Below are 12821 nucleotides of genomic sequence, written 5' to 3'. Positions count from 1 at the left end.
TGCTCTCTAAACTTTATTGTTTTTGCTACTTTTTAGGATAATATTAATTAAGTAACTCAAAAACTACAAATAATAAAACATGAAAACCAACTTCAAATTGTCTCGAAATATCACTCTCTATATCATACTAAAAGTTTACTTAAGGCTGAACAACCCCTTAATTTGGAAGCCACTTCCATTCAATAAATGATCAAACCATTCTGCCCCTATAGTAGAAACAATAGGTACACTTTGATTTTACTTTAAGCCACCAATCTTAAACTGGTTAGTAGCTTTATGTAGGGCCCACACATGCTAGGGGTAAGAAGCCCTTAAAACTATAAGCACATAAGCAGTGGAATAAGCGGACATTATCCCATTTATTACCCTGACAATTCCACCTATTCCCCATTAAAAGACAGATATTTGCTTTACCTTTGCAGGTAGTTCTGAACTATCCCGGAAGCAAAGAAACCTACTTCCTTCATAGTAAAATAACCCAATTCAAAGGAGTTATGTTTGATAAATGTGGTGCAGGTGTTTGCTCTAAAATACCTTGATATATACTATATATATACTGTATAAATATAGCAGATCTAGAAAACTGTGAATTTATTTATACATTCCAGGAGTTTCTCGGCCACCATCCATCATTTTATTTCCATTTCTCTTTCTTTGCTTGCAGATGGCCAAGGTTGCCTATAATTATTCAAGCCTCTGAAGTCAGGCCATTAAGCACTGCTATCCAATGTATCCTTCCTGTCGCTAAAGATAAACTTTATGCTTTATACTCAATATAACAATTCCAGTTTATTTTACTGCACAAAAAGGGGGTGTTTGCTCTGCCAGTGGAGATAAAGCCAATACTGCCCTTAATGATGTTAATGTCAATGGCGTTGGCCTGTCTTTGCACAAACTGGGCATAATTTACAAAATCCACTCGATGTGCAGTGACCAAAGTTAAAGGGGAACTTTTCCACATGTCTGTTTATCTGCAGGTACACTTAACGGAGTCAAGGTCAGCCAAAAAAATGCCAGCTCTTACATTTTCAGCTGATCTCCACTTTTCACTATGGATCCACTTGTCTCCGCCTGCAGAAAAAACGCAGACTCAGAGCAGTGAAGACAATGCTGATTGTGTTCTCAGCCTAAGAACCAGAGAACTTATTGCAAGGCAGATATATTGCTGATTTCTTTATATAATACCTTCCAAAACAGATGGTATGATAAATGCAGTTGTCTACTAAACTGTATAATTTTAATTATATTTAGTTTATGCTGGAAGTACAGATTCTTCCATATTCCCTGCACCCAAAGAGCTCAGTGATGTGAGTTTGAGAGTTGACACTCCTGTGTGTGCCATACTCTGCCTGCCCTATGCTCCCTGTGTGTGTCATACTCTGCCTGCCCTATGCTCCCTGTGTGTCTCATACTCTGCCTGCCCTATGCTCCCTGTGTGTGTCATACTCTGCCGGCCCTATGCTCCCTGTGTGTGCCATACTCTGCCTGCCCTATGCTCCCTGTGTGTGCCATACTCTGCCTGCCCTATGCTCCCTGTGTGTGCCATACTCTTCCTGCCCTATGCTACCTGTGTGTGTGCCATACTCTGCCTGCCCTATGCTCCCTGTGTGTACCATACTCTGTCTGTGGGTGGTGAACCTGGTGGGGGATCATAAGCATTTGGAAATACTTGTTAGGGGACCCCAATGTGTTTAATCATGTGCTGGGGGTACTGTTTTATCCACAGGGGAGAAGGAAGCATATGGATTTAAGGGTATGTCTTAATATGACAACTTGATGAGTGATATCCCTGCAGTGAGCACCAACCATTTGGTTTTTTGGTGTGCTACCATCATTAATGTGGATATGGTCCTGTGGTAACATGGGTGTGGTTTAAAGTGGTCAACATTGGCTGCCATTATCGGCCCTCCACAACATAGGCCAGAAAAATTCTCTCCCTCTGTACCACATAAATTGGACAGCACTAGATGAAATGATTTTTTTTAGTAGACGTAAGGTATGAAGACCATATGGAACAGTGTGATTAAGTGTCACTGTGCTTGTAATGACAAGGGTGAGTATGCGGCCAGCTATGAGCAAGCCTGTACATGCACTGGCGGAATATGTGTGCACTGATTATGAGCACCTTGAATATTAAAAAGTTTCCATTTATTTTTCCGGTGTGTGACGGAAAAGACAAAAGCGACTTGCAATTGCCTGAAATCAAGAATCTCCTTCAAGTGGCAGAGCCTATCAGTACTCCATTAGCAGCTATGACAGATTGCAGCCACAAGCAATGATGGCTTTCTAATAGAGCGACAGGCTTTTCATTTGACTTCATTGTGCCGAGCTGGAAGAGACAGGAGCTTATCAGCCTCTCTTTTGCCTGCCGCTGTCTCCATTAATCCTAAAATGCTCTGAACAGAGATAAAGTGAGAGGGCAGCGTTCTCTGCTTGGAGAGGGCCATGGAGTGAGCTAATCTCAGATAATAAAACTGGTCTGAAACTCTACAAATACATCACCTAATGAGCTGGAGGGGTAACATAAGATGCTGGGTTTCAGGTGCTATAACGTTTTAAGGGTTCGGCCCCAGTGTCAAATTGCACCACCTAGGGCCTAAAAGAAAACCTGACACACTCTAGGGTCGGCACCTTTCATGTTCAGAAAATTTGAGCAGGAGGGCGGGAGATGACATCACGGGATGTAGCTGTGATGTCACAGGGTGGGGTGGATGATGTCAGGGCCAGTCGAGTAACTATAGAGAAAGCAGACCCTGCAGTCGCAGGGGGGCCCGGACCGCAGGGTCTGTTTTCTCTATAGCATTCAAATACCTCTCCCTGAAACTTCTTCCTTTTTTTAATTGACGAAGGGGGATGCTCTTCTTCCTGGTCAGGGCCAGCATGTGATGTCAGAGGTATGGTCCATGACATGGCGATCAGCGATTGATCGATCTCCAAGCCAATCTAGGTGAATCCTGCCTGGTTTTCCTAGCTAGAAAAAGCACGCAAGTAGTTTTGACCTGGTCCACTCATCCGAGAACCGGGCTGTCCGGGTCAAAAGTGGACAGGTGACAACCCTAGCCCACTCTCACTGCAAAATAACTCAAGAGCCAGGATTTCTTTTCTTGAAAGCTCATATACCAGCTCTCCCACGTGACTTGTACAAAAATTTAATATTTCATTAAAGGTTATGTAAACCCTTGAAACAAATAGAGGTAGAATTGCTCAGATTTCTCTTCTGAGCACTTTTGCAGTTTTGCATTTGCTATTACTTTTTTCTAGTTTTCAAGATCATTGCAGTTTTTACACTGCTTATATAATACATTTGAGACAATAGCACCACTGTTCATTGTGGTTGGACAGAGCTGGTAGAAAATTAAGTTCTTGTAAAGTTGCTCTGCTTAGAAGTGATCGGAGAAATGTCAGCTGACCATTCTCTGCTCACTAACTTCACAAGATTTTTCTCTTCTCACCAGCTTAATTTCATACTGACTGTGCCCTGTTGCCCAAAATGAACCTCAGGTGGCGACCGTTGTTTCAAAATTCCTTATATGAGCACTGTAAAAACTGCTTATATCTTGATAACTAGAGCATTAAAGTAAAAATAATTAATGAAAATTGCAGGAGTATTTGTTACAGAGGTTTACACTTCCTTGAGCATGCTATCTGTGCCTGTTTAGTATATGTAACAATGTTCATTTTAAGGGATACTGTCATGGGAAAACATGTTTTTTTTCAAAACGCATCAGATAATAGTGCTGGTCCAGCAGACTTCTGCACTGAAATGCTTTATTCAAAAGAACAAACTGATTTTTTTATACTTAATTTTGAAATCTGACATGGGGCTAGACATATTGTCAGTTTCCCAGGTGCCCTCAGTCATGTGACTTGTGACCCTCCCTCCCATCCCCCCCCCAGAACAATGGGAAGGTAACCAGATAACAGCTCCCTAACACAAGATAACAGCTCCCTGGTAGATATAACAGCTCTCAGTAGTTAAAAATCCAGGTCCCACTGTGACTCAGTTACAGAAACAACAGCCTGCCAGAAAGCAGTTCCATAGTGCAGCACTGGCTCTTTCTGAAAGCACATGTCCAGGCAAAATTGCCTGAGATGGCGCCTACACACCAATATTACAACTAAAAAAATACACCTGTTGGTAAAGGAATGAAATTTTATATTGGAGCGTGAATTATTTGCAGTGTAATTTAGAGATAAAAACTACACCATAAAAATCATGACAGAATCCCTTTTAAGTGGAAATTCTGCTGTGCACACAGATATTGGCAGAGAAAAATCTCTTTCTAAATATCGGCCCATTCATTCTAAAGCTGGCCATAGACGAATCCTCGATTCGTATGATTTTCGGATCGTGTGTGGAGTGTCCCGACATTTCTCTTGCCACACCGATCGGTCGTTCATTCGAGGTTAGAAAATTTCTATCGGCTGCCGATCATATCTCTGCATGCATTGCCGATCAGACGATTTTCAGTGGGAGACTGTCACCAGCTTGGTCGGACATAAACTTTCGTACGATTGCTTTAGGGTGAGAACATCGGCTGATCTGTTCTTTTACTGCTTTATTTGATCTGAATGGTTAGTAGCAGGTCGGGAGATGGGGACGTACGATCGTTTGTCCGATATTGAGGTAAAATCTTTGTGTCTATGGCCAGCTTAAGGTGCATTGTTTAACTGGTGCTTTTGGCTAAAGAGTCCTACAAGGTGTAGCTTTTGAGTGCTTTTTTGAAGGTTAACTTTTGAGTCCTATTGCATATTATTGCTAAATATATATTCTACTATATACCATGGGGCAGTGATCCCCAACAAGTGGCTCGCGAGCAAGATGATGCTCACCAAGCGTTTGGTGTTACTCCCAGCGGCCTTAAAGCAGGTGCTCATTGTTGGATTTCTGACTTGGAGGCAAGTTTTGGAGCCATAGGACCATGTGAACTGGCAAACAAACCCGCTATGTTCTGCTAGTCCACATAGGGGCAACCAAATAAACAATTACAGCTCTTACTGGGCACCCCTAGGAACTTTTTCACAACTTTTTTTATAGTTAAATAGGTAAAAACGTTTGGGGACCCCTGCCCTAAGGATATCTAGTCTGTATTCCAGACTTCAGCTGTAGGAGTGATGAAGGAATCTGTAGATCAGTAACATCTTGTAGGGTTGTAGGGTGCACTTCAATGATTTTGTGGTGATTTTGAGTGGGCCTCAGCCTTCCAGCCAAATTACTCTCAGCCCTCTCCATTCCTTACAACAATGAATATTAATTTAAAGCCTGTTAATTAATGCCGTCTCCATGTCCTACATGCAAATCATGATCTCCCTCCCCTGTGCCAGTTGTGTGAGTTGCTCTTCAAGTTACATTTTGTGCTCTTTCCACTTCAGACCAGCTGGAATTTCATTTCGTTCGCAGCACTTAATCACCAGTGGGCACTGCCATGTGTGGAATACTGATCACTCGTACAGACACAGAGAGATGATTCAGTCAGTGGGGAGTATTCCCTCGTGGAGGCATTGCGCTGTTATTCATGCAGGTCATGCTCTGAATTCAATTCACTTGCTGCTAATGAGGAATCCATATGATGGTGCACACAGCTTGCCCCCGTGCATGATACACTCCTGTTTCAGCTATGCCAGTGCTCACCAACACCAAAGCAATATGTGTTGTGTTTCTTAAAATTGAGATATGATACAGTTGGCCTGGCAAGCAGAAGCATTTGGGCTGGCTGTCTAGATTTTTTTGTTCTGTTATCTTCCAATGACCAACATTTGCTTCACTTCTAGTAACTCATACCAACCAGTCAACAGACATCACTTACAGGTACTTTTGATTATATAGCCCCTAAAAGTTCCTATATAGCCCCAAAAATTATGCATCCCATAACTTTGTAAGCCCCATAGAGCCTTCAGATGTGGGAGGGAACGCTGAGAGTAATGAACAACAGCTAGAGGGTTCCAAGTTGAACATTACCAGGTTACATTAAGTTTTTCCCCTCCCTCTGCAATTTTGGCTACCCTAAATGCTTGGTGCCCCCAGTCTCTACCTACAGTATTATGAATAGATAACAGACCTATCAAGAAGTAACCCCATCCATGGCCTGATGTGACCTTCACCTAATGCAAAGAGCCTTCTCAATCAATATCCCAAGTATTCCTAGTCAGATATTGATCATGATATCATTAACTTGAATCTATATGGTCCAATAAGCAGCTGTCTCAGTTAAGAGTGGTCACCTTAAGGCAGTAATCCCCAACTAGTCATTTGTGAGCAACATGTTGCTCACTGGCCCCTTGGATGTTGCTCCCAGTGGCCTCAAAGCAGGTGCTTATTTTTTAATTCCTGGCTTGGAGGTGAGTTTTGGTTCTGATTCATTTCAGGCTCCCTTGTTCCTTCCTTCACTTTCCATTCCCCCCCCCCTTTTTTTTCTCATACTCTTTTTTTCCCCTTTTTTATATCATACTCTTTTTCATGCTAAAGTATCTAAGGTATAGATACCATAAGAGATGTTTATTTTTCATCTCACTACCTTGTAAGAAATTGGTAGTATGTACAAGACTTGAATGAAGAAGATAACATAAACTCACAGTTGATAAGCAATGTCAATATGCTTGTTTGATATATTTCAAATAATAAAAAAAATGTAAGTTTAAAAAAAATAAAGAAATGGGTCTAGATTGCAAGTCCACATAGGGACTACCAAATAGCCAATTACAGCCCATATTTGTCACCCCAAGAACTTTTTTCATGCTTCTGTTGCTCCCCAACTCTTTTTTTACATTTGAATGTTACTCGAGATTAAAAATTGTTGGGGATGATTGCTATAAGGAATGTATATGTTTGAGGCATCTTCCCTTCACCAGTCAGGATCATTATCTGTTACCACTGCATAAGATGAGACATGTGTTACGTATTGGGCCAATGGACACTGCATGTGAAGGGGATGAGCACAAATGCAACAAACAGGGAATAAATAAACAGCAAGTGACTTGAAAGAAAGGAATTTACTGAAGAGGGAACATATGAACAGAACGGAATTAGAAAGTCATGTGGGAAAAATCATAGGAAAATAATAGAAATGAGTGCATGTCCCCGGGTGGGGAATTGCAAATGCCATGATTGCGTATACTTACCATGAAGCATGTCCATGACGCCCAATAAAAAATGAATTACTGCAACGTGGCATGGCTTTATTTTTATGTGCCTTAGGTCTAGAATGCTGATGTAGAATTGATGTCATAGTCCAGCCTATGTATTATTACAACTTAAAGCTCAGTCAGCATAGATATATATATGAAACAATGATGGCATTAGAGTCATCACTGAGTAGGTTGTACCAATTAATAGTTACCAGGAAAGCCACTGAATATTTCTTCCCTCTCTTGTAGGCAATGGAAGATGCATTCACTTTTTAAGCCTCCATGTTAGCATTACTCACACCCTTCAGAGACAAAGATCAACAATAGAGTGTTAGAAATCATTGGCAAATCCAGTGGTACATTTTTTAAGGAGCAAATTGAATACGTAGTTGTGAGAAAAGGTGTAAGTATTCCTTAATGATCTTTTTTTCTTGTATGTTTGTGTCCTAGGGAGGAGCACTGAATAAATTCCTCACTACTAGGACTATGCAGACAACCTCAGGATGGTGTCAGCCAAGGAGACAGATATGTACGACGCCATCTTGGAAACCAATGATGGATCTAGCTCCGATGCTGGCTGGTACTTCCCATACCCATTGGGCTTCCAGGTTTCCCTCACAAGCTTCCTCATGCTGGAGATTGTACTGGGCTTTAGCAGCAACCTGACAGTACTCGTACTCTACTGCATGCAATCAAACCTGGTGGACTCTGTGAGCAACATGGTCACGATGAACCTACATATTCTGGACATCATCATCTGTGTCATCTGTGTTCCACTGACCATCGTCATCATCCTTATCCCACTTGAGCAAAATATAGCTCTGGTGTGCTGCTTCCATGAGGCTTGTGTGACCTTCAGCAGCATTGCAACAGCCATAAATGTCTTGGTAATTAGTCTAGACAGATATGATATTTCTGTAAGACCAGCCAACCGGGTCCTTACCCCCAGGAGGATGGTGCAGCTTTTGTCCTGTGTATGGTTTGTTTCCCTTATGGTTTTTTTCATTCCATTTTTTGAGGTTGAGTTTTTTGGAGACCCAGATCACATGGCCACATGGCAAAACCGGACTTTGTTATGTGTAAGTGTTAATGAGTATCACACCGAGCTGGGAATGTACTACCACTTAGTTATACAGATTCCAATCTTCTTTGCAGCTGTGGCTGTCATGCTGGTCACTTATTCTAAAATACTCCAGGCCCTCAACATAAAGATTGGAAATCACTTTAAGAGAAGTCAACGTCGGAAAACCAAGAAGAGAAAGAAGAGGAAGTCTTCAGACCAAAGCACAGTGGGGGAAACCAAGAGACTTGCCCCTCCGAAAGTTGCTCAAAACCCACCCATGAGGGTTCAGGCTTCAGTTTCTGTCATCATTGCACTAAGAAGGGCTGTGAAAAGACACCGGGACCGCAGAGAACGTCAAAAGCGAGTCTTTCGGATGTCTCTCATCATCATCACTACCTTCTTGCTGTGTTGGGCACCTATTTCCATTGTCAACCTTCTCATTCTTTGTCTGGGCCCCAGTGACCTCCTCGTGAAACTCCGTATATGTTTTATCACCATGGCCTACGGTACGACTATTTTCCACCCTCTGGTGTATGCGTTCACCCGGCAAAAGTTCCGTAATGTTCTGAAAAATAAAATGAAGAAAAGAGTGGTCTCGGTTCTGCAGGTAGACCCTGCTCCTGGTGGTACTGTTATACACAATTCCTGGATTGAACCCAAGAAAGGAAGGAAGTCAAAGTTAGAATGCAGCGATGGGACAGACAGATGCCTTACAGATGCAGTAAAGGAATAATGATCAGGGCTGACCAGTTATAGCCACACAGTAGAGCTGAGCCATAGCTCTAGATAATAGTGCACAATTTTTTTTCAAATTTTAACTATTTTATCTCAACAATGGTTATGGTGCACTGCCATATTACCTCTGTGGCCTCGCTTGGGCCTATCCTGTTTAGGATGATAAAATCCAGGTGATAAAGCTTGCCCGCTCTACAGACTCGAACCCAATGAGTTCCATTGTTCTTTGTATGGCTTTCCTTGGTTTGAAGGGTCACTTGTTAACAAGAAGAATGCCATGACGTCTCAAGGATGTATACAAGAAAACAAACCTTTTCAAAACCTTTTCAAAAAGCAAAGGAAATGCAAGGGGAGTAGAAAATTCAACAGACAGATTACAAAACTTGTATTTTTTATATAAATTCTATGTAATCATTTTTTTTTTCTTTCCTTACTGCAGCTATTGTTATATAGTCGGACTGTGAAAAATAGAATTTTTATTTGTTAAAATATATATATTAGGGTGTGATTTCAGATTTCCAGCTTGGCTTCTATTTTGGTGCCAAAGAGTATTAATCTCTTGGCTCCAAATCATTAGGTCTACGTGGTATAGATGGGTGCGCAGCCTGCTACTTTAAAGCTGTTGCTGAACTACAGCCATAACTAATGGTAGTTCAACAAAAGCCAAAGGGCTGTTAGGTGGGTCACTTCGGAAACTGTAAATTTGTTTTTTGCAGATTATTTAATGTATTCTTCCGCTTTATGAAAAGAGAAAACAGAAAAAAAAATCATATATCTCTTATTCAGACACTGGAAAGCAGTTGAATGCTGCTGCTGCCTCCATATGCCCATTCATCATGCAGGGTTTTCCTGACTGTGTACCATGAATAAAACTAACAACTGACCATTTATGTATGATTCATGCATCTAGGCTTAGGCGTCAACAGTTGTCGTTTCACTCAAGCACAAGGGGACATAAAGTATGGCAATATTGAGTCACAATGACAAACCCAGGGCAAAGTCAATGCAAACCATCTTCATGATTGTTTAGCAAACAAGCTCCTTAGTCCAGCCTACCTTGCCATCCTGTCGAAGCCAGATCAAAACACCCAAAGTAGATATTTTAGCTGGTGTAAATAGGGGTTTCTGGGTGTGGTGACGACAGCCAATGTAACTTTCCATGCTGTACAAATTAGATTGTGAAATAGAAACGTGTCCAGCCATTTTTGTTTCAGTGGTGATGGCCTTGCCGACTAGCTAGAACATAGGACATTTTTCAAAAAAGACTTTGCAGTTTAACATATTTTCTATTTTTTAGCTAATATATTTGTATATCCCCTCTGTTGTGTGCCAGGGAATACATCAGCTCCATGCAGATGCAGGAGAAGGTAACCTTCATTTACATTTATTAGAATAATGGTCCAAATTCATGGACAACGTTGTGAAAGCCTTTCATTTATAGAGGCAGGAGATGTTTAGCAGGAAAATCAGAAGACAAGCTCTTCAGTGAGATGTTTCGCTAAAGAAATCATGGAGCCAAACCAATTTAAAACGAGTTCAAAGCACATGGAAACTCAATAACGTGTCCCTTCTTGAAGGCATCCACAAAGAACAGTTTGGTCTGCTACGTGTATGTTTTTGTCACTTGAGTTCCATACTAACTTTATATTACCCAGGTCCACAGGAATGCTCAGGGCTATTCATTAAATCCCAAAATAATTGGGTGTGGAGCTCATAAGGAGGGTAGATATTGACCATGGGGAAATCGTAGTAGATGAATTCAGCAAGAACATTAAAATAGCACTTGACAGAGGGAATCTGACTATATTTTAAAACAGATATAAAATTGTAAAATATTGTAAGGCCCCAAGGTTAATGGGTACACTGGGAAAATATTATAGGACAACGGACTCCATTTACAGGTATGGGACCTGTTATCCAGTCTTCTGGAAAATCATGTAAAGATGAAATAAACCCATTAGGCTGGTTTTGCTTCCAATAAGGATTAATTACATCTTTCACTGTAAATCAAAATGTTGCGGCACACTTCCAGGGCCCAATAATCGTTTCCGTTTTCCACTTAAAAAATCGCCTTTATTCGTTACATCAATAAAAGAATGGACAACATCAGCTCAAGGTCTAATTACATCTTTGTCTCAATCAAGTACAAGGACCTGTTTTATTAGTACAGAGAAAAAAGGCAAATCATTTTTAAAAATTTGGATTATTTGGATAAAATGGAGTCGGCCTTTCCATAATTCAGAGCTTTCTAGATAATGGGTCTCTGGATAATGGATCCCATACCTGTACAATGAATAAGGGAAAACATATCAAACAGACAAGAGAATAACCCCTTATAAACCAGTTGTTAAAGGTCCAGCCCACTTACTGCCCCCAATTTATTAGTGAATTAATTGTTTCCACACGTTAAGTCTAGATGCTGATGTACAGTATCTTGGGGGTGGGGGAAGTATTTGGGACTGTATTAAAATTACCTTTTTTCCCTTTTTAATTGCTGTATTTTCCTATCCCATTTAAATATTCATGCATAATAATGGGGAACTTTTATTGTTACCAAATTATAAAAAAAGATATATATATATAATATATATTAAAAAAAGTCTCAGCTCTTCCATCAAGTTTACCTGTTTTTAAAGGGAATTTAAACCCTCGAAACAAATTAATATAACATGGCTCTTCTGAGCACTTTTGCAAAATACATTATTCTACTTTTAGCTTTCAAGATATTAGCAGTTTTTAGACATTCAGTATAATTAATTTGAAACAGTACCACCTGCTGTTCGGCACAGCCATCTGTTTGGCAGAAAATGAAGCTAGTGAGCAGGGAAAAGTCTGATGTTTCTCTGATTAGTTCTAAAGAGCGCAAAATCACAAGACTTTCCTTTCTCATAAAAGTAATTTTCCGCCGACTTCCGAAATGAACAGCAGGTGTCACTGTTGTTCCAAATACATTATATTAGCAGTGTATAGCTTAAAAACTATAAATAGTAGTAAATAGTAAATAGTTTGAAAAAGTGCACTGAGCAATTTTACATTCATTTGTTTCAAGGGTTCACATTTCTTTTAAAATACTCGGACTCACACAAGTGAAATACCTGCGAGTTGGAAACCACTGCAGAACCTACATACAATGCCATATATTCTAGGTTCTACAAAGTTCTGTAGTTGTTTAAAGAGATAGCTGTGCTATTATTATTATTATAACATGTCCTTTTATGAAAGAGAATTTCTTAATGTGATGGTTCACCCCTCCCAAACCAAAAATAAAGATCAGCCCTTAAGTTGCTCTTTTCTGTACATAAAATAGTAAATATTAATTATGAAAAAAGGAGGCAGAGTGGGGGGGGGCTTTTAAAAGAAATACATTTTGCCTCCAAAAATTTAGGGTACAGTGATCCCGGCTCTTACAGGTTGGCTATTGTACCCCCTACCCACTAATGCCAGCTCCTCAACAGACTGTATTTTAGTGCTGAAATAGTCACAGTACCTTTATTTTTTATATAAGAGATTAAATCTGACATTCTGATGAATACTTTTCTTTTGTTGAATCATAAATAAAGAGATAAATACCATCAATGTGCCCCTGGCTGTTTGTATGAGCAGAAATGGAAAGATGTTGGGCATACAACCAGTCAAAGGTCTTGCTTAAAGGGGAAATGCCATTAACTGAAGCTACATCTCATGAACAAAAGGTAAATAAAATGGATCAAACTGGGTATTTCATAATGATACTGGCAAACGAGCATCACAGCCAGTGTTGGACTTTTGCCTTTTAGGGCCCAACAGAGATCCTGATATCCAGGACATAATCTAAGAAAATAAAATGTTCAAAATAATTGTGAAAATAAGAGCAGTGATAATGATTTGCCTTAATAGGGGAGCCTACTAGAAGGTTCAC

At 40.3% G+C, this 12821-nt stretch overlaps 1 protein-coding gene across 3 annotated transcripts in view; it reads left to right on the top strand.

The window, feature by feature from the left end:
- gpr22l.L (G protein-coupled receptor 22 like L homeolog) overlaps positions 1 to 12495 on the top strand; it is a 200642-nt gene extending 188147 nt beyond the window's left edge. For all 3 annotated transcript variants that reach the window (XM_041590853.1, XM_041590854.1, XM_018259104.2), the window contains one exon: positions 7576 to 12495. In XM_041590853.1, coding sequence (XP_041446787.1) covers positions 7629 to 8921 — 1293 coding nt within the window. In that variant the 5' untranslated portion in view covers positions 7576 to 7628 and the 3' untranslated portion in view covers positions 8922 to 12495. The remainder of the gene's footprint in view (positions 1 to 7575) is intronic.
- The last annotated feature ends 326 nt before the right edge of the window (positions 12496 to 12821 follow it).

Source organism: Xenopus laevis, chromosome 4L (genome assembly GCF_017654675.1).
Source record: "Xenopus laevis strain J_2021 chromosome 4L, Xenopus_laevis_v10.1, whole genome shotgun sequence".
Classification (NCBI taxonomy): Eukaryota; Metazoa; Chordata; class Amphibia; order Anura; family Pipidae; genus Xenopus; species Xenopus laevis.
Note: the sequence above shows the minus strand (reverse complement) of the source record. Positions and strands in the feature narration are given on the sequence as shown.